Genomic DNA, 23,304 nt, shown 5'->3' on the forward strand with positions numbered 1-23,304 from the left:
ACTTTACTTCTTCTGTATGAAGAAGAAGAAGAAAGAAGAAGAAGAAGAAGAAGAAGAAGAAGAAGAAGAAGAAGAAGAAGAAGAAGAAGAAGAGAGCATTTAAAAATTTTCAACACAAATTTTAAGGGGGATTGAAAACTTGCTACCCTGATTTGAATACAGACTTACTCTATTGCATTATGAGACTACATCATTAATAAATATAGTGATTATGCCAATTTCACTTTAAAGCTAAAGAAAATTAATTATCTTACATTTTATTCATTTAAGGAGAACAAATGTCCATGAAACAACTCTAGACATTTTAAAACACAAATCACCAGGCTTATGTATCATCAGCTTTCCACATTTGACCCCAGAGCTTCTTCATAACCCTTTTGACCTCCTCATTTCTGAGGGTATAGATTAAAGGGTTCAACATAGGTGTCACCAGAGTGCAAAACACAGTTACAGCTTTGTCATTGGGGAAGGAGGTCATGGGCCTTAGGTACAGGTATGAACAAGGTACAAAGAATAAGACAACAACAGTCACATGGGAGGCAGAGGTAGACAGGGCTTTGCGAAGTCCTTCTGAACTATGTTTCCTCAGGGAGTGAAGGATGACTACATAGGAAGCAACCAGCATAGAGAAAGTGAGTAAACATAGTGACCCACTGTTGGCAGCAATCAGTGGCCCTAGAGTATGAGTGTCAGTGCAGGCCAACTCCAGGAGTGGTATTAAATCACACAAAAAATGGTTGATGATATTGGGACCACAGAATGGTAACTGAGCCATAAATAAAGTCTGTATTCCTCCATGGATGAATCCCAGGACTACAGCAGCCCCTACCAAGAATACACACAAAGGTCTGCTCATGATAGTCAAGTAGTGCAAGGGCATGCAGATGGCTACATAGCGATCATAGGCCATGGCAATCAGCAAGATGATTTCATCAGCAGCAAAAAAATGTTCAGCAAAAAGCTGAGTCATGCAGCCATTGAAGGATATGCTGCTCTCCTCAGATAGCAAATCATAGATCATTTTGGGTGCTATGGAAGAAGAGTACAAACCATCTATGATGGATAAATAGGAGAGAAAAAAGTACATGGGAGTAGCCAGGGCTGGGCTGATGAAGATGGTGACTGAGATGAGCATGTTACCTGCCAGTGTGATCAAATAGATCACTAAGCACACAATGAATAAGAGTTTCTGCAGATCTGGGTCTTGAGTCAAGCCCAGGAGGATGAATTCTGTGACATTACTCATTTTTCCATCAATTTAGTTCAGGCTATGAGCATATGGTCATCTGAAAAGAAACCATAGGATGTCTCAGTGATTGTCTTTAAAGTGCAATTCTGAAATACTGCATCATCTTATTACCTCTGGTCACTGAGGTTCATGTAGCTATACTTCTGCTCACCTCTGTGGCTAGCATCACATCCCATGCAGTTGCAGAGACTGTATTTAATCATTTGGATAATTACCAATGAATTTGCTTGAAATAGTGACAAGACTTCACAAATTCTACAGGAACCATTTTTCTCCTGTTGGGTTGCCTTGTCCAGTATCAATATGAGGGGTTTATCATTGTCTTATTGTATCTTGTTTTGTTCTGTTTGGCTGTTATATATTGAAGGCATGCTATTTTTCTGAAGTGGAAAATGAGGGGGGATAATCTCAAGGAGGGGGGAGAATGATCTAGGGATCTAGGAGGAGTGGAAAGAGGGGAAACTGTGGTTGGGTTGTATTGTTTGAGCAAAGAATCTATTAAAAAATGAACCAAACTGTCATTATAACTGATGACACAGGTGACTTCCAAATTCTCACCAGTGCTTGACATTGTTTATTTCATTATTTTAGAGAGTAAATATCAGTATCAATTATTTTGAACTTATGTTTGTCTACTAATGTCAATTCACAAATAGCAATATTCTATGAAAGTGAACTGTTGACACCACACTAATGAAACAAATCTTCCTTAATTGAAAGCACCTGCCCTCTGGCTTACTGTTTTTCTCTATCACATGAATGCCTTGCACTCAAAGGCAGATAGGGCTACAGATTGAACTTCTTCCTTAATGAAAGTCAAGGATCCATCTTTATTACAGCTTTTTTAACATCAATCATTTCCTAGAGACAGATTTCATGCCCGATTCATGCCCACTCTTTCATGATCCTTTCATCTATATCTTTGAATGAATACATGCAGGTGGCTAAAACTCTCCTTAGGGGCCCTCTGTATTTATTAAGATGTGTTTGAAATTAAACTTCTATCATGTCTAGTAATATGTTTCCATTTGGCCAAACCGTCTTCTACACTCATATTTACAAGTGAAATAATGAGACTAAGTTCACCCTAAACTTATTATTGATAAGACATACATGTGAGGTTTAGCTAATATGTAAGGTTTTCCTTTTTATGATGACCAGTGATAATAAGATGAATTTGTAGTTTTCATTGCCATGTGCTAGAGGTTTTGAGGATATACAATAATGTGTTCTTTTACATGATCTATATTTGTCTTCCAAGAGCTCTCAATGTTGGGATTTTAAGTTTTCTCTGCCCCTTTCTCCTTTTTATCTCATTATCTGTTAAAATGCCATATAATTTTTACAACAGTTTTGGCTACCAAGTCCAGAATCCCCAATAAAATTGAAGAAAAAACTTTTGGTTTTCAAGATGGTTAAGTCCCTGGCTATCTCCATTCTGTTCATTGCTCCTATAGATGGGGGATTTGTGGCTAATAATTCTCACAAATTGATTTAAAAATTAATTTATTCACAAATACTAACTTCCAACTGGCTGTGTGGGAATTATGAAAGGTGGAAAACTTCAAGTGGTTACAAACAGAACTGTTCACAGTGTACTTGTAAGATGTTTTAGAAATGCCTTCATTCCCAATACTACCTGATTTGAATGAATTACAGAAAGTGTTTTCTGGGCTGGAGAGAAGGTTCAGCCCTTAATGGCAGGGCTCACAACCAAAAATATAAGAAAGTGTTTTGTATGGATTACTTAGTTATGATGTCACATTTATGAGTTTTCATAGAAAATACTAAACATTAGATATTATATAACTAAGAGACCTCCTCAGCAAGAATAAGTTCTCTAGACCAAGTTAATCTGCTTTAAAATTTAGAGGAAAAGATGTAGTTTAAAGTGACCTGGGTTTAGTTGGTTGTGGATTCCTCTGTTTATGGACTCAATACATCATTGTTTATATTGCCTGGGCACATACAGAATGGTATTCAGTGAACTCTATTAGCTGATACTAGAACTACTATTTTTCTAGACACCCTCCAATTTAGATACTATTGTCCATTTTGTTCCCATTGTGAGCCTAGATTGCTTTAAATATAAGCTATGGAACAGCTCCTTGGGATATTTTGTTAGTTTTAGGACCCCATTCTTATGGTAATTCTCTGTTTTCTTATTAAGTTTAATCTAAAGGAAAACATTATTGAAATGAGAAAATACTACTTATTCAACTACAAAATAAATAAGTGAATAAATGACTTGATTTTCTTTAAACATTTGACTTGGACTTTGCTTTCTAAGAGTCCATGAATAAGGTACAAAAAGAATTCCATTAATTCTTAAGTCAAATCCCCCTATGTTGCTGTTTCCTTAGACACTCACCAACAGCAATAGCAGCATCTTCTAAACAAATCTTCATTTGTTGATATATGCTTGCTTCTGTCACTGGCTCACTGACCACTCTTCATCTTTTTGACTCTTCCTTGATCCTAAAGAAATCTTTAAAATCATCAGTTCTCAACCTGTGGGTTGAGACTCCTTTGGGTGGGTCAACTAATACCATCAGAAAACACAGATATTTATATTATGATTCATAACGGTAGCATAATTACAGTTATAAAATAGCAAAGAAAGTGGTTTTATGGTTGAGAGTCACCAAAACATGAGGAACTCTGTTAAAAGGTTGCTGCATTAAGAAGGCTGAGAACTACTGATTTGAATAGATTTCCATAGTCTCCAGAATCTGATCATGCTTTGACCTCTCAAACACCCAGAGGACTGGTAATTAGTTACTGGTGAAGTCTTTGCCAAGACAGCTGTCAAGATCTTTTGGTTACTCCCATTTGGTACCCACAAAGGTCATTAACAGTGGCTACTTTTAGAAATGCAGCTGGCATTAAGTAGGATTCTAGGTTGCAGTTTAGATTAAGATGAGTTGCAAGAGTTCTACAAAGACAAAAGCAAAGTTAATCAACTAGTATATTAGCAGATGAATAGATGAAGACTTCATAGTTCATAGATACATATTATCTTAAGACGTCCAGCTTGAGTTCCAAACATTTGACTTTGACATTGTAAGTGTTATCAAAGATGAGAACTGGCAGCTGTCTCTCACACTGCTGGTAGCATACTGACTACAAGAAGCCAGAACATTACTATAATCCCAGGATTTGGGAGTGGAGACAGAAGTATCTTTATATTATTAATTAAATTTTTGATTTATTTTACATCCCAACTGCAGTTTCTCCTCCCTCCTCTTCTCCCATTACATCCCTGCAACTGCCTGCCCTGCCTCAATTCTGAATAAGTATCTTCTGATTCTGTTTAGAAAGTGGCAGGCTTCTTATGGGTGTCAACAATGCATATCATATCAAGTTGAGGTAGGACTAAGCTCCCTGCCTTGTATTAAAGTCAGGCAAGGCAACTCAGTGTTTTGGACCAGGCTCCTGGAAGCCAGTAAGAATCTTAGGGACAGGCCCTGCTCCCACCACTAAGAGTCCCACAATAAGATCAACTATATAATCTTCACACATATGTTGAAGCCTAGGTCAGTCCCATGCAGGCTCCCTAGCTGTTGGTCTATAGTCTGTGAGCTTCTATGAGCACAGGTTAGTTGTTTCTCTGGGGTCCCTTGTAATGACCTTGTCCCTCCTGGCACATACAATCCTTCCACCATCTAGTAACACAATTCTCTTATTTTAGCTGTGGATCTCTGAATCTGTGAGGATCAGTTACTGGAAAGAGACTCTCTTATGACAGTTGGGATAGTTACTAGTCTGGTTAGAGGGCATGGCCAGTTCAGGCTACCTATCCACTATTGCTAGGGGTCTTAACTGGGTTTTGGTAACATGGGGTTATGTATTGCTCATGTTTTTTGTGAGTGTAGCTAACTTCCTTGGGCTGGAGTTTTCCTTCTAGTACTTTCAATAGGGCTGGATTTATGGGTAAATCTCTAGGGGCTGGGTTGTTAGATAGGCCCCAGGAGATTAGGGCCTAGATATTAGGGACCTCCAGCCACTCACCGTTCCTAGTGGGGGCAGTGCCAAGGCTCCAATGGTGGCAGATACCTTGTTGGATTGTTTGGGGTATGGGTAGGCTTGCCCCAGTTCCCTGGGGCTTTATTGAGCAGGGGTGGGGAGACTGACATGCCCAAGGTGATTAAGACCCAGAGGTTAGGGTCCTCCAGTTGAGGACCCATGCACTCCCACTATCTCACTCTTTAAAGAAAGAAATTTTACTTTTTTGAGAATTTCATACAAAAACACTTTGTTTCCAACATTTACACTTCATCTCCCAAGCCTTCCTGTGTTCTTGCTTTAAATTCATGATCTTAATGTTATATGTGTTTAATATAACTTATTGAATCCAATTATTGTTGTGTGTATATACAAACATCATCTCCTTATTACTTTATCTAATTTATTTCTCATTTGATTTTGCTTTGGGAGCTAAAATTAGGTCTTTAAAAGAGATGAGTTTGACTTTTAGAAGCAAATTTATTGTGAAATAATCTTTTTGTATTGTGTTTAGGTGTGTCTATACCAAGGTGTCTTCTGATTGATTTAATAAAGAGATAAATGTCCAATAGCTAGGCAGGAAGTATAGGCAGGCATAGAGAGGACTCTGGGAAGTAAAGAGACAAAGAAGTCAGCCAGTTGCCGAATGAGTTGGACACACAGAATGGAACAGAGTTAAAAGCCACATGGGAGAATGTATGTTAATAAAAACATAGGTTATTTAAGTTATAAAAGCTAGTTAGTCAGGAACAAGCCTAAGCTATAAATAGAACTTACATAATTAATAAGAAGTCTCAAAGTCATTATTTAGGAGCTGGCTGGAGGGACAGAGAAAGTCCTGTTACACATATTATTGCTTCCATATGTTTACAAGATAGGTGTTGATGGGAAATCATATCTTGGCACCTGTTCTTTTCAATGTCCTGTCTATGGATCTGACCTGGTGTAAACTTGAAAACATGGGAAATACTAGCAGCAGAAGTTAGTACAATCCCTGAATTAGACATATTTCTGAGCTCCCTACAGAATCCACAAGCTTAGCACAGAGGGGGAATCTGGCTCTGATTGTGGTGTGTACAGACTTTTCCTTCCCCAGAGGATCAAGAGATGGGAGGATCCTGAGTATTTTTTTCATGTTTCTCTCAAGAAAATCTTTTATGAAAAAAAATTGTAAGATAGTCTACATACAAAATGATGGCATTTTTATACATGCTTTCTTCTCATATGTACTCTCCATACCTATCATCCTATTTTAAAATCCCTGGTATCCCTCTACCTCAAGCCTCACAGCCTATATCTGACTTAATGTCATATTTATTCTACTGAGATCTTTAGAAATCAGGTTTTATTCCATTTTTAAATTTAAATTAGAAACAAGATTGTTTTACATGTAAATCCCAGTTCCCTCTCCCTCCTCTCCTCCTGTGACCCCCACTTACCCCCTACTTATCCCATTCCCCCCAGGGTGAGGCCTTCGATGGGGGATCATCAGAATCTGTCATATTCTTCTGTATAGGGCCTAGGCCTTCCCCCATGTGTCTAGGGTGAAGGAGTATCCCTCTATGTAGAATGGGCTCTCAAAGCATTTCTGGGTCCATCCTGCTTAGGTGCAAACCTGGTCGCAGGTTCCCTTGTGTGAATACTTTACCCCAATAAACTACCATTTATCAACCTATCTCTCACTCCACTTTGTAGATATCTAAAAAGGAATGATGAATTTTTAATGTCTTAGTAATACTTATTATTCTGATGTGTTCTTACACATTTTCTATGCTTGCTATTTACTACACTGTTCCTATTGCATCAGTAAAACATTAACCATGTATTAATTCTGATGCAGAGTATAAATTAATATTTAATATTTCAATTGACATAGAAACCCATATGAAGTATCACTAGATTACTGTCTAAATATGGAAAATCACTGAACTTCTTTAACCAGTATTTGACCTTTTTTGACCCAGGAGTTTCTTAATAACCTTCTTGACCTCCTCATTTCTAAGGGTATAGATTAAAGGGTTCAATAGAGGTGTCACTAGGGTGTAAAACACACTCACAATTTTGTCTATAGGGAAGGTCATCACTGGTCTTACATACAAATATGAACAAGGTACAAAGAATAAGACAACAACAGTGACATGAGAGATACAGGTAGACAAGGCTTTGTGACGTCCTTCTGAACTGTGTTTCCTCAGGGAGAAAAGGATGACTACATAGGAAACCATAAGCATACAGAAAATGAGTAAACACATTGACCCACTGTTGGCAGCAATAAGGGGCCCCAGAGTGTGAGTGTCAGTGCAGGCCAACTCCAGAAGTGGTATTAAATCACATATGAAATGATTAATGGTATTGGGGCCACAGAAGGGTAACTGGGCTATAAATGCAGTCTGTATCATTCCATGAACTAATCCAACAATTCCAGCTACTACCACCAAGGAAATACACATGGGTCGGTTCATGATGGTCAAGTAGTGCAAAGGCTTGCAGATGGCTACATAACGATCATAGGCCATGGAAATCAGCAAGATGATTTCAGCTCCTGCAAAAAAATGCTCAGCAAACAGCTGAGTCATGCACCCATTGAAGGATATGCTGCTCTCCTCAGAGAGCAAGTCATAGATCATTTTGGGTACTATGGAAGAAGAGTACAAACCATCTGTGATGGACAAGTAGGAGAGAAAAAAGTACATGGGAGTAGCCAGGGCTGGGCTGATGAAGATGGTGACTGAGATGAGCATGTTACCTGCCAGTGTGATCAAATAGATTACTAAGCACACAATGAATAAGAGTTTCTGCAGATCTGGGTCTTGTGTCAAGCCCAGGAGGATGAATTCTGTGACATTACTCATCCTTTCTGTCAATTTAGTTCAAGCTGTGAGCATATAGTCATCTGAAAAGGAACCATAGGTTGTCTCAGTAATAGTATTTAACAGTGAAATACTCCATCATCTCATCACTTCTGGTCCCTGAGGTCAATGTAGCTGCACTTCTGCTCACATCTGCTTATAGTATGACGTGCCATGCAGTTATAAAGAATAAAAGTAGGTTGCATTATTCCTAATTTATTTTTGTATAGTTCAAGACCTTAGAAATACTACAAGAAACCTAACTGTCATTACAATTGATGACAGGGATGATTTCCAAATTTTCTTCCAACCAGTCATGTGTATTTGTAGGGCAGATATCGTCAATATCAATTATTTTCAAGTTTTGTTTGTTTATTTACTTAGATATTTTTTGATAAACAGCTGTTAAACAACAACAATTGGGCATTACACACTAAAAACTGAAATGTTGCCGAACTTAAAGCTCTCACACTTTTTAGTATACAATTCTTCCCTAATATAGGATTGCATCTGCTTATAGAGTAAGTTATGTTTCTCTGGAGCGAGTTATCTTCTGTCTGGATGTCAACAAACCAGATGAGTTACAGCTCATTGAGCATACCGCATTCCAGAAACCCAGAATTCATCCCTGATTGTCCATGGCAATTTCTTTCATATTTCTTCTCTCTATATCTGGATATTTACATTTAAGTGACACAAAATCTCCCTAAAGCACCATAGTACATCATCAATAAATTTTACTTGTGGTGTCACTTTGATCAAACTATAAGGTCATTCTCAGAATTAGGTAAGTTTATCCTCCCTAATCACATTTTACAACTAGAATTATACTAGATATGAGGTTATCCTGAATTTATTATTTGTAACATACAAGTGACAGGGTCAGCTAAGACACCACATTTTTTTTCTTGTAACAGAAAATTCACCCAAAATAAGATGAGCTTCTAATTTCCATTGCCAAGTTGGAGAAATATCAAGGTTAGTGCAATATCTTCTTTTAAATGAACTAGATGCACAATTTCAAGTATCAATTATAGTAGTCACTAATGTGCTGAGGTATTTTATATTTCTTTATCTTTTCCCCTAAGACCTCCCCAAAATCATACCAAAAATCTCCCAAGCCCATCCCAACTTCAGAAAATAAAATTTTGGATACAGAGGCCATCAGCATCATGTTTCAGCCCCAGAAGTGTGAGGAGAAGATGAAGTGAGAAGCAGCACATTTGGGTTTTAATTTGACTTACTCCCACAGTATCTCCACTCTGTTCATGACATCTACAGATAGCAATAATATAGTTCATTATCATCAGTAAATTTAATTCACAAATCCTAATATCAAACTGACAGTGCAGAAATCATGAGAAATGAAAAACTCAAGTCTTTGCAAAAAACCATTTGGAATCAATGAATTTAGTGACATGTATACATTAACCACAACATCTTTGAAGTGATTTCAATAATTATTACCATCACCTAATTAAGTAAAAAATTGCCAATGGTGTTTTCATGTTATTGTGCCAAAATTAATTTTCACAGCAAAAGATAAAACTTCAAGTCAAACTTATTTCTGCAGTCTACTTCTGTGAGAATAGAGTGGCTAAACCATGGTAATCTGCTTATATTTGAGTGGGGAGATTTAGTTTTCACTTACCGAGTATCAGTTGGTGGGGATTCTTCGGTTTGTTGACTGAAGTCATTGTTTCTTCCCCTCTAGGCACAGCCATCGGAGTGTTCAGTAGACTCTCTAAACCAACAATGCAATTATTGTTTTTAAAGGCAATACTTTAATTAAAACATTTTTATTTATTTAGTTTTAGTCCCTATTGTCATCATGTACTTCAAAAAATTAACTATTTCAGTTAGGAACTTTGATATTCATAGAATTGAAAACCCACTTTCTTGATTTCCTGTGTCTGGTTGTATGAAAACACACACACACACACACACACACACACACACACACACACACACACACACCACATTAATAGATTCTATTCTTTCCAGATAACAATTTTGACAACAAAGCCCAATTACTTAAATCAGAAAACATTAGTCCACTCAACTTTAATATGTATTAGGCAATAAAATCAAATAGGCTAGCATTTTTTTTTTGCTTCATGAGAATCAATGAGCAATGTGAAATGAGAATTCCTTTCATTTCTCAACTCTGGCTCCTCTTTAACTCCATCTCCATAAAAACCTACGAATATGGAGTGTAGTTCCTCTTAAATCATCATTTTATTGATTTACATTCTGCTCCAGTCACCAACACAATGACCCTTTGTTTCAATTCTTCCTTCCTTGAAGCTAAAGATATGCTTAAATAAATTTGCTTAATCTGGAGAGGTTGGTGATGTTTTGGTTTAGCAATCACCCAGAGGGTTGGTAATTGGCTCTTTTGAAATCTTTGCCAAGGCCTTTTGCTTACTCCCTCTTGCTTCACACAGACATCATTAGCAGTGGTCAGAAATGCTTTTGGGTTGTGAACTGAGTTCAGATTCTTATATTCTGGCAAGTATTCTAACAATGAACTTCATACAACCCCTCTTTGTGTATGCCCTGTTTCACTTAGAGTAATGACTTTAATTCATTTATTTTGGATCATGTGCATTATTTGATTCCTTTTTGAGACTAAAGCAGGTCATCATGAAAGAAAAAAAAATCCCTGAACCAGGTGGCTGCACTTGTTAATTTTCCCAACATCTTACAGAACTATAATAGCAATTCTTAAATTTTTCCACAAAATTGAGAAGGAAGAATACTTCAAAACTAATTTTACATGGCCACATTTAATAGGATACCTTAATTAAATAAAGATACTACACTACACAAAACACGTCCCCACAATAAACACCAGACTTGGTCTCTTAGATTAGATGGGAGACTACAGTTTCCTCCTCAGGGTGAGTCAATGAAAGAGAGTAAAAAAACAAGGAAATAACAAGAATGAAGAAACTTCCACAGAATGAAACTGAAGAACTTTGGAAGCCCATAAAAGAAGTGACATAATAACAAATCAAAGCAGAATGAAATGAAACAGAACCCACACAATTATGGAAAACTTGCCATCAGGGACAAGAGGCGGAATCCTGCTGCCAGCCCTGCTCAGTCAGCCTGGGCCAAGAATAGAATGTGGAGCCCTTTCCTCAAGAGCCAAAGAGGAAATTGCTCAGGATTCAGGCACTTGTAGCAACCCAATGCAGAGATCAAAGAGCCCTCAGTAGATCTCTGGAAAGAACTGATGAGGGATATGGGTATTTGGAGTAGAGATGTTCTCAGTTCCCACAATCTTTTCTTTTCTGTCATAGTCCAGAAGAGAAAGTTATGGCATGTAGGTATCCTGGGAATAATCTAGACTACACGAAGAGGCTAGAATGCATCAGGAACTAAACTAAATTTTGGAATTTCACCAAAGAGAACAGCTCCATGACTCAGGGTCACATCTCCAGTGTGAGACATGGAAGGGCTACATGGAAGCTTGTGTGAAACTTGGTGCAGTTTTTGTTGGACAGACTAGGTGTGGACATCTTTGTATTTCAATTGTTTAATGTGTTGTAAAATATAGGTTGTTAGAAAAATCCTTCTTATATCTGTCTTTTTTCAAACCTACTATATGATATTTTTAAGGGTTTTTTATATTTCTAGTCTATACACTTTCCCCCTCACTCATACTCTTCCCCTTTATTCCGTACCCTATCTTCCATTCACTATTTAAACAAACCACATTTCCCCAGCCAACCAGGACTCTCAAACTTATGTCTGCAAATATTACAGGGAGACAATTCAGATGTACAATTTCTTCTCCTGTAGCCACTGAGACTTTTGTCAAACCACCATAGTAAGTACTGTAGTTAACTTTCCTCCTGAACATAAATGCAAGCGAAGGCAACATACATGGGGGATTCACATAAAATCAAACAAAAGCTGAAAGAAAAGAGGAAAATCTATAAATAGCAAATCAAATAGAGTACAAGTAAGACATAAAAAGCACAAGATAACAATATAAAAATTTCACAAACACACACAAGAAAACAAAGATAATGAGAAAACTGAATTTGTAGGAAATAGTATGGGAGTACTTAACTAGGTTTTCTTTGTTGACTAAAAAATTTCATATATGTATTCAATGCATTGGCCATATCCATCCCATCTTTCATTCCTTTGCTTTCCTTGCCCATTCCCATATATTTCCTATCTCCCTCTTGACTTTAAAAAATAATCCTCGCAACTCCTGTCCTAAGCGCCATTCACCCAGATCCCTCCAGGATTGTCCCTGCTTGAAACAGACACACCCAGGAGGGAGGAGCTCCCTGAATCTGGCCACTCTTCCTTCCCTTTCCGCCTACTCATCACAGACCAGGTGAGTGACCCCCTGCTTTTACCCAACTCCTGTCTGAAACGCCATTCACCCAGATCCCCCAGGCTTGTCCCTGCTTGAAACAGACATGCCCAAGCAGGGAGGAGCTCTCTGAAGCTGGGTACAGGCCACTCTTCCTTCCGTTCCCGGCAACTGATCCGCCAGGAGTTGAGTGATACACTGCTCTTACCCAACTCCCTATCAAAGACCCATCCATCCTGATCTCCCTGGGCCTGCTCCTGCTTGGGGTAGACCTGCCCAGGCAGTGAGGAACCCCCAGAGCCTGGAAACACCCCACTCTTACTTCCTGTCCCGCCCCCACACACCGGATCCCTATGGAGGCCCAACTCATTCAGAGTGAGGAGACTATGAGGTGAGGCAAGACCATCCAGAGCTTCGGGACATTGAATTCCTGGCCCCCACACACTACAGCATAACAAGAGGAGATAGAGAGATCCTACCTGCACTCACTGGAAAAAGATATGGGAAGAAGACAGAATAAGAACTCGCTCAAAAACAGAAAGACCAATATAACACCACCAGAATCTAGGGACTCCACTCCAGCAAGACCTGAAAAGCCCAACATAGTGCATGAAGAAGAGATGGACCTCAAAAATTATCTCAGCAAGATGATAGAGACCTTCAAAGAGGAAACAAGAAAATCCCTTAAAGAAATAGAAGAAATAGCAAGCAAAAAATTACACGAAATGGAGGAAAAGACAAACCAAAAAATTCAAGAAATAAACAAATCTCTTAAAGAAGCTAAAGAAACCCAAGATAAAACAACTAAACAAGTGAAGGAAGCTTTTGAAACAGTTCAAAGCATGAAAGCTGAATTAGACACAATAAAGAAAACACAGAATGAGGCGATGCTGGAAATGGAAAGACTGGATAAACGATCAGGATCTAAAGACATGAGTATAACTAATAGAATCCAAGAGACAGAAGAGAGAATCTCAGCTATTGAAGACTCGCTAGAGGATATACATTCATCAACCAAAGAAAACCTCAAGTCCAACAAATCCCTAACACAAAATATCCAGGAGATATGGGACACCGTGAAAAGACCAAACCTAAGAATAATAGGTGTAGAAGAAGGTGAAGAAACACTGCTCAAAGGAACAGAAAACATATTCAACAAAATCATAGAAGAAAACTTCCCCAACCTACAGAAAGATATGCCTATGAAAGTACAAGAAGCTTATAGGACACCAAACAGACTGGACCACAAAAAGAAGTCCCCCCGACACATAATAATCAAAACTCCAAATCTACAGAATAAAGAGAAAATATTAAGAGCTGCAAAGGAAAAAGGCCAAGTAACATATAAAGGCAAACCAATTAGAATCACACCCGACTTCTCAATGGAAACTCTGAAAGCCAGAAGGTCTTGGATAGATACCCTACAAGCACTAAGGGAGCATGGATGTCAACCCAGACTACTGTACCCAGCAAAACTTTCAATCATTATAGATGGAGAAAACAAGATATTCCATGACAAAAACAGATTTAAACAAAACATATCCACAAATCCAGCACTACAGAAGGTTCTGGAAGGAAAACTCCAACCCAAGGAACATAACTACATGCACAAGAACACAGGCAATAGATAATCTAATTTTGCCAAACACAAAAAGAAGCAGGAGGGCAAAATCCACACACAATACTCCACCAACAATAAATCCAAAACAAACAAGAACCAACGAACAATGGACATTAATATCCCTAAATGTCAATGGTCTTAACTTACCCCTAAAAAGATATAGGCTAACAGAATGGATATGAAGACAGAATCCATCCTTCTGCTGTTTACAAGAAGCACACCTCAATTTCAAAGACAGGCGATACCTCAGAGTAAAAGGATGGGAAAAAAATTTCCAATCAAATGGCCTCAAGAAACAAGCCAGTGTAGCAATCCTAATATCTAACAAATTGGACTTTAAACTGAAATCAATCAAAAGAGATGAAGAAGGGCATTTCATACTCATCACAGGAAAAGTCAATCAAGATGAAGTCTCATTCCAGAACATCTATGCCCCTAATACTAAAGCACCCACATTTGTAAAAAAAAAAATTACTAAAGCTCAAACCACACATAAAACCACACACACTTATAGTAGGAGACTTCAACACCCCCCTTACACCACTAGTCAGGACCACTAGACAGAAACTTAACAAAGAAACAAAGGATCTGACAGAAGTTATGACCCAACTGGGTTTAGCACGCATCTATAGAACATTCCATCCAAACACAAAAGAATATACCTCCTTCTCAGGAACCTTCTCAAAAATTCACCATATAGTTGGCAGCAAAGCAAACCTAGACAGTTACAAAAGAATTAAAATAACCCCCTTTATCTTATCAGACCACCATGCATTAAAGCTAGAATTCAGCAACAATACAAATGGCAGAAAACCTGCAAACTTTTGGAAAATGAATAACACCCAATTACATCATTCCTGGGTTGAGGAAGAAATGAAAAAAACAAATTAAAGACTTCCTAGAATCTAATGAGAATGCAGACACAACATACCCAAACTTATGGGACACTCTGAAAGCAGTGCTAAGAGGGAAGTTCATAGCCCTAAGTGCCCACATGAAGAAGCTAGAGAAAAGTCACATTAGAGAACTGACAGAACAACTGAAAGCACTAGAGCTAAAAGAAGAAAACTCACCAAGGAGGAGTAGACTCCAGGAAATAATCAACCTGAGAGCCGAAATCAACAAAGTAGAAACTAGGAAACAGTACAAAGAATCAATGATACAAAGAGTTGGTTCTTTGAGAAGATCAGTAAGATAGACAAACTTCTAGCCAAACTAACCAAAAGGCAGAGAGAGAGCATGCTAATTAACAAAATCAGAAATGAAAAGGGGGATATAACAACGGACACTGAGGAAATCCAGAGAATCTTCAGGTCATACTTTGAAAATCTGTACTCCACAAAATTGGAAAACCTAAAGGAAATGGACAGCTTTCTGGATAAATATCACTTACCTAAATTAAATCAAGATCAGAAACACAGTTTAAATCGACCAATAACCCCTAATGAAATAGAAGTAGTCATCAAAAGCCTCCCAACCAAAAAAAGCCCAGGGCCAGATGGCTTCACTGCAGAATTCTACCAGAAATTCAAAGAAGAGCTAATTCCAGTACTCCTCAAACTGTTCCGCACAATAGAAGCAGATGGGATATTGCCAAACTCTTTCAACGAGGCTACAATCACTTTGATACCCAAGCCACACAAAGATAAGACTAAGAAAGAGAACTACAGACTGATTTCCCTCATGAACATCGATGCTAAAATACTCAATAAAATATTGGTGAACCGAATCCAAGAACATACCAGAAAAATCATCCACCATGATCAAGTAGGCTTCATCCAATGGATGCAAGGATGGTTCAGCATATGAAAATCCATCAATGTAATCCACCATATAAACAAACTGAAAAAGCAAATTCACATGATCATCTCACTAGATGCTGAAAAAGCCTTTGACAAAATGCAACTTCCTTTCATGATAAATATCTTGGAGAGAACAGGAATAACAGGAACATATCTAAACATGATAAACGCAATATACACCAAACCAATAGCCAACATCAAACTAAATGGAGAGAAACTCAAAGCGTTTCCTCTAAAATCAGGAACAAGACAAGGCTGTACACTCTCTCCATACCTCTTCAATATTGTACTTGAAGTTCTAGCTAGAGCAATAAGACAAGAAAAGGGGATCAAAGGGATACAAATTGGAAAGGATGAAGTCAAACTTTCACTATTTGCAGACGACATGATAGTCTACATAAGTGACCCGAAAAACTCTACCAGGAACTCCTACAGCTGATAAACACCTTCAGCAAGGTAGCAGGATACAAAATTAACTCAAAAAAATCTGTAGCCCTACTGTATACAGATGATAAACTCAATGAGAAAGAAATCATGGAAACATCACCTTTCACAATATCCACAAGCAACATAAAATATCTGGGGGTAACACTAACCAAAAAAGTGAAAGACCTGTACAATAAGAACTTTGAGACTTTAAAGAAAGAAATTAAAGAAGATACCAGAAAGTGGAAAGATCTCCCATGCTCTTGGATAGGCAGAATTAACATAGTAAAAATGGCAATCCTACCAAAAGCAATCTACAGATTCAATGCAATCCCCATCAAAATCCAACACAGTTTTTCACAGACATTGAAAGAACAATACTCAACTTTATATGGAAAAATAAAAAACCCAGGATAGCCAAAACAACTCTTTACAATAAAGATCTTCTGGAGGCATCACCATCCCTGACTTCAAGCTCTACTATAGAGCCATAGTTCTGAAAACAGCTTGGTATTGGCACAAGAATAGACAGATAGACCAATGGAATCGAATTGAAGACCCAGATATTAACCCATGAACCTACATTTTTGACAAAGGTGCTAAATCCATACAATGGAAAAAAGATAGCATCTTCAACAAATGGTGTTGGTACAATTGGATACGGACATGCAGAAAATTGCAGATTGATCCATGTTAGGAGCCATTACAAGCTGGTGCATATGTAAGGAGCCGTTACAAGCTGTGAGCATGCACACTAGATAACTTTGTAACTTTCCAGCCCTTAGTCTCCGCCCCTCCCGTGACGTCATATGGTCCGACGAGCTTCAGCCAGTCAAAAAGTAACAGTCTGAGGCGACGGTTGCCAGCCTATATAAGGAGGGGTTTTTGGGAGTTCAGAGTCTCTGCTCTGTAAGCTGATGCTCTCCCTCTCAAGTAGCATTTAAGCTTTACTGCAGAAGGATCCTGAGGAGTGTCCCCGTGTTGTTTTTGCTGGCGAGACGGTTAGCGAGGGACATCTGGTGCCGAAACCCGGGAAATTGACCTCATCATCGTCAGCACCATCGGAGACCCCTTGGCAACAAGGAGGATTCAGAACTGCAGGGAGGTATGATTCGGAGAGGTATGTCTTTTCTGGACTTTAGCTTGGGATTGTTGATCTTTTTCGCTGTTGTAGCAATCTTGAAGCAGTCCAGAATTACATGTCAGAAACCGAACGTAGTGAGAGGTGGGGCACGCCCAGTCATAAAAAAGGAAAAAGGACCTCCCAGGGTGTCTAATGACAGGTAGTGTGTGTAAGAAGAGAAATGGCAACGAAAAAGGAAAAAGGACCTCCCGGGGTGTCTAATGGCAAGGGAGTGTGTAATTTGTTAGATGATCCTGTAAATGAGCTTGAAGCTTTAAATCTTGATAGCTCTGATGACTCTGAAAGCTCAGGAGATGAAGTCTTAAATACTGGGGAAACAGCTCAGCTAGGTGAAAAAGAAAGATATTATCTGGATGACCATATACAAAGTAGCAAAAAACCTCAAATTCAGCAGCTTCAAACAGCCCTCTCACAGGTTGCTCATTCAGCACCCCCTCCCTATGAGAAGGTAAAAAGAAAGCTGGCTTTTCCTGTCTTTGAGGGCAGAAGAAAAAAAAACCTTACTTTAGATGTGGAACAATTGGCTTTGGGGCACATAGAACCTCCCCTTGGAATATTAATGATCAAATGTCTTCCCTTGGTGCAGTGCAACGAGGTCTTCCCGTGCTTTCTGCATTACCCAAAAATTGAAATTTAGTAATATTAGACATCAAAGATTGTTTTTTCTCTATTCCTTTGTTTCCTCTGGACAGGCTGCGTTTCGCATTCACTGTCCCCTCCATTATTCATATGGACCCTGATAAGCGATTCCAATGGAAGGTGTTACCTCAAGGCATGGCAAATAGCCCTACCATATGTCAATTATATGTACAGGAGGCTCTCAGACCAATAAGAGAACAATATCCAAATTTAATTGTGATCCATTATATGGATGATGTGCTCATGTGCCATAGGGATTTAAGGATTCTTCGAGAGGCTTACCCTTTACTGCTTAAAAATTTACAACTTTGGGGCCTCCAAATTGCTACGGAGAAGGTCCAAATTGCAGATACTGGACACTTCCTGGGCTCCATGGTGCTCCCAAATAAGATTCTCCCACAGAAATTAAGGATTTATAGAGATGATTTACATACCTTGAATGATTTTCAAAAATTATTGGGAGACATAAATTGGCTGCGGCCGTTTTTAAAGATCCCCTCTGTGGAATTAAAACCTCTGTTTGATATTTTGAAAGGGAATACCCATATTGCCTCCCCCAGGTCTTTGACTCCCGCTGCAGAGACGGCCCTCCGTTTAGTGGAAGAAGCCATTAAAGAAGCACAACTATACCGCATTGATTTACTTCAGCCTTTCTCCCTTTGTGTATTTAAAACAAAAAGATTGCCCACTGCAGTATTGTGGCAAAATGGGCCCTTGTTATGGATCCACCCACATGCCTCTCCTCAGAAGATCATTGACTGGTACCCTGCTGCCATAGCTCAACTTGCCCTTAAGGGCCTGAAGGCCGCTGTCAGCCATTTTGGCAGACATCCTGCGGCCTTAATTGTTCCCTATAACTCTCTTCTAGTGCAGACCTTGGCTGCCACCTCTGATGATTGGGCCATATTAGTCACCACCTTTTTGGGAAAAATTGATAATCATTACCCTAGACATCCTTTGTTGCACTTTGCTGCATCTCATCCTATTGTGTTTCCCCGAATCACCTCTCCTACTCCATTAAAAGACGGGTTGGTGGTATACACAGATGGCTCCAAGACTGGCTTGGGAGCCTATGTTGTGGGTACCCAGGTGTTCTCACGGCAATATGCTGAGACTTCCCCTCAGGTGGTAGAATGCTTAGTGGTATTAGATGTTCTTCAAAAATTCCCAGGTCCTCTTAACATTGTTTCTGACTCCTCCTATGTGGTCAATGCTGTAAATTTACTGGAGACGGCTGGAGTCATTAGATCCACTAGCAGAGTGGCATCTCTATTCCAAAAATTACAAGATTGTTTGTTAACCAGACAGGCTCCCATGTATATTACACATATTAGGGCTCATTCAGGACTTCCTGGCCCAATGAGCCAAGGAAATGATTTGGCAGATAAAGCCACAAGGCTGACTGCGGCAGTTTTTGTCCCCCCGCTGCAAGCCGCTAAGGCCTTCCATGACAACTTCATGTTACTTCTGAGACCCTACACAAGCGCTTCTCTCTTACTAGGAAAGAGGCACATGATATCGTTACTCAATGTCACAATTGTTGTCAGTTTCTCCCTGTCCGTCATACTGGAGTAAATCCAAGAGGGATTTTACCATTACAAGTATGGCAGATGGATGTCACTCATGTTTCTTTCTTTGGGAAACTCCAGTAAGTGCATGTATCAATAGACACCTGCTCCAGTGTTCTCCATGCCACACCACTCACTGGAGAAAAGACCTCCCATGTAATTCAACACTGTCTTGAGGCATGGAGTGCCTGGGGAAAGCCTAAATACTTAAAAACTGACAATGGACCTGCTTATATTTCTCAGAAATTTAAGCAATTTTGTGCACAAATGCAAGTCACATGTATTACGGGCTTGCCATATAACCCTCAAGGGCAAGGCATCATTGAGCGTGCACATCGCACGCTCAAATCATATTTAATTAAACAAAGAGGGGGTATAATAAAGGATTTGCCCCCTGTGCCACGAGTTGCCATAGCAGTGGCGCTCTTCACCATAAATTTTTTAAACTTAGATGAGCATGATCAGACCGCAGCAGAGCAACATTGCTTAGACCCATATCGACCTAAAGAATTGGTGAAATGGAAAGATGTGTTAACCAATGAATGGAAAGGCCCGGATCCTATTTTAATAAGATCCAGGGGAGCTGTTTGTGTTTTCCCAGAGAATGAAGAAAATCCTTTCTGGGTCCCTGAAAGACTTACCAGGACCGTCATGGAGCAGAATGATGCAGCAGACCAGACACATGAAAGGGGGGAGCAAGCTGGTCCTCCTGATGTTACTGATGATGATCAAGACTCCAGCTGTCCAGGGGGAACCACGTTGGGGAATCACGTCAACGTTCCCACTTCCGATGCCGGTGATGTATAATGCACAGGTTTTTCCCTGATTCTTTGCCACCAATAAAGAGCTGGGCTTAGCTTTTCTGCCTGAGGATGAACAGAGCTTTGTGAAAATAGGACTATTTCCCTTAAGGGAAGTCTCTGTTTCTCAGTAGCTTACCAAGGCCTATGTTTCAATAACAATTGGACCTTTGAATTTGAGCAGAGGCTGTGAGCAGAAGCTCCCTGGCCTATGTGTTACCTCCATCCAATATGAGAATTTTACCAAAGCAGCTAATTTGTCTAAAAGCCTTTCTCAGTTTATGTTGCAGAATTGAACCTTTGAATTTGAGCAGACGCTGCGTGAATTGAGAGCCGCTATCGATCTGTCACTGACGGAGGGACTGTCGTCATGGGTCACCTCAGCTGTTTCCTACTTCAAAGAATGGGTGGGGGTGGGAATGTCTGGCACAGCCGTTTGCTTCGGATTGGTGTTGCTTCTCTGGCTGGTCTGTAGGCTCAGGGCTCAAACTAAGATTGCCCAAGTGCTTGTAGCCTTGGAACAAGGGGCTTCCACTGACATTTGGTTAACAATGTTTAAGCAATAGGCCGCCGGTCAGACAGCTCTTGCACACCCGGAGCCTAGGCTCATTGCACAGGGTAGAATATCTGGCTTGAGCAGCCCATGAGGGATGTCGAGCAAAGCATCGCACAGAGAGTTGCCTAATATGCAGGCTTCTCTGGGAGGCATGTTGTCCTGCATAAGGGTTGCCTGCCCCAGTTTCCCTTTTCCAGAAAAACGGCAGAGGACAGGTCAAGAGTGCTTTGGGTCAAGCTAATAGCCTAGGGGAGACTCTCGTACACAGTCTTATTGTATGATTTGGGAGGTACAACCTCTGCCTCTATCCCTCAATGTATGGGTGACCTACTTGCTTGTAAAAATATGAAGACTTATCATTAATTAATAAAAAAGGGGGATATGTTAGGAGCCGTTACAAGCTGGTGCGTATGTAAGGAGCGGTTACAAACTGTGAGCATGAGCACTAGGTAACTTTGTAACTTTCCAGCCCTTAGACTCCGCCCCTCCCGTGACGTCATATGGTCCGACGAGCTTCAGCCAGTCAAAAAGTAACAGTCTGAGGCGACGGTTGCCAGCCTATATAAGGAGGGGTTTTTGGGAGTTCAGAGTCTCTGCTCTGTAAGCTGATGGTCTCCCTCTCAAGTAGCATTTAAGCTTTACTGCAGAAGGATCCTGAGGAGTGTCCCCGTGTCATTTTTGCTGGCGAGATGGTTAGCGCGGGACATATCCATACCTGTCACCATGCACAAAACTTAAGTGCAAATGGATCAAAGATCTCTCCATAAATCCAGCCACACTGAATCTTCTAGAAGAGAAAGTGGGAATAACCCTTGAACAAATTGGCACAAGAGAACGATTCCTGAACATCATGCCAGAAGCACAGACACTGAGGTCTGCAATCAATAAATGGGACCCCCTGAAACTGAGAAGCTTCTGTAAGGCAAAGGACACAGTCAGTAAGACAAAACGACCCCACAGAATGGGAAAAGATCTTCACCAGCCCCACATCTGACAGAGGATTGATTTCCAAAATATACAAGGAGCTCAAGAAGCCAGCCACCAAAACACCATACAATGAAATTAAAAAGTGGGGTGCAGAACTAAACAGAGATTTTTCAACAGAGGAATCTGAAATGGCTGAAAGACACTTAAGAAAGTGCTCAAAATTCTTGGCCATCAGAGAAATGCAACTCAAAACAACTCTGAGATACCACCTCACACCTGTCAGAATGGCTAAAATCAAAAATACCAATGACAACCTTTGCTGGAGAGGATGTGGAGAAAAAGGAACACTCCTCCATTGCTGGTGGGAGTGTGAACTCGTAAGACCACTTTGGAAATCAGTATGGCGGTTGCTCAGAAAAAATGGGAATCAATCTACCTCAAGATCCAGCCATTCCTCTCTCGGGTAAATACCCAAATACTGCATGTCCATACAACAAGGACATATGTTCAGCCATGTTCATAGCAGCATTGTTTGTAATAGCCAGAACCTGGAAGCAACCTAGATGCCCCTCAACTGAAGAATGGAAAGAGATAATGTGGTACATTTATACAATGGAGTACTACTCAGCAGAAAAAAGCAGTGGAATCTTGAAATTTGCAGGCAAATGGATGGAACTAGAAGAAACCATCCTGAGTGAGGTAATCCAATCACAAAAAGACAAACATGGTATGTACTCACTCATATATGATTTTTAGACATAGAGCAAAGGTTTACCAGCCTATAATCCTCTTCCCCAAAGAAACTAGAAATCATGAATGACTCTAAGGGATAAATGGACCCCAGGAATGGGAAGTGGCATGAACTCCGGAGCTAATTGAGAGCATGAGGTTAGGGGAGTGGGTGCTGCCACAATAAAAGCACAAGAAGAAGAGTAGAGGAGAAGAAATGGAGGAGCAGATATATTGAGTTGGGGGAAGAATAGAGGAGAGAGAGCAGAATGAGAGATACCATATCAGAGGGAGCCACTATAGGTCTGAGAAGAGATCTGGAACTAGGGAAATCTCCAGAGACCTACAAGGATGACACGATCTGACAGTCCGGGAAGTGGAGGAGAGGATGGCCTAGAAGCCCTTCCCCTAGAATGAGAGTGATGACTACTCTCTATGCTATCCTAGAGTCCTCATCCAGTGGCTGATGGAAGCAGAGACAGACATCCACAGAAATACAGTGAACTGAAATCTGGAACCTAGTTGAAGAGAGGGAGGAATGAAGAACTAAAGGGTCTGTACCAGGTTGGAGAAACCCACAGAAACAGTTGGCCTGAAAAGGGGAAAGCATATCAACCCCAGACGCTCTTTGGGAGGCCAGTACGGGACTG

General features: G+C 39.9%; 2 protein-coding genes across 2 annotated transcripts; both read right to left on the reverse strand.

Annotated features, from left to right (window-relative positions):
* Positions 1-325: 325 nt before the first annotated feature.
* On the reverse strand, positions 326-1,252 carry LOC100763116 (olfactory receptor 4C45). The gene has a single exon (XM_027421051.2). It carries the CDS (start codon positions 1,244-1,246, stop codon positions 326-328), a length of 921 nt encoding a protein of 306 aa, XP_027276852.1. The 5' UTR covers positions 1,247-1,252.
* A 5,936-nt stretch (positions 1,253-7,188) lies between these two features.
* On the reverse strand, positions 7,189-8,118 carry LOC100763408 (olfactory receptor 4C45-like). The gene has a single exon (XM_027420908.1). The coding sequence runs from the start codon at positions 8,104-8,106 to the stop codon at positions 7,189-7,191; it is 918 nt and encodes a 305-aa protein (XP_027276709.1). The 5' UTR covers positions 8,107-8,118.
* Between the last annotated feature and the right edge of the window lie 15,186 nt (positions 8,119-23,304).

This window comes from Cricetulus griseus, chromosome 6, assembly GCF_003668045.3.
Source record: "Cricetulus griseus strain 17A/GY chromosome 6, alternate assembly CriGri-PICRH-1.0, whole genome shotgun sequence".
Lineage (NCBI taxonomy): Eukaryota > Metazoa > Chordata > Mammalia > Rodentia > Cricetidae > Cricetulus > Cricetulus griseus.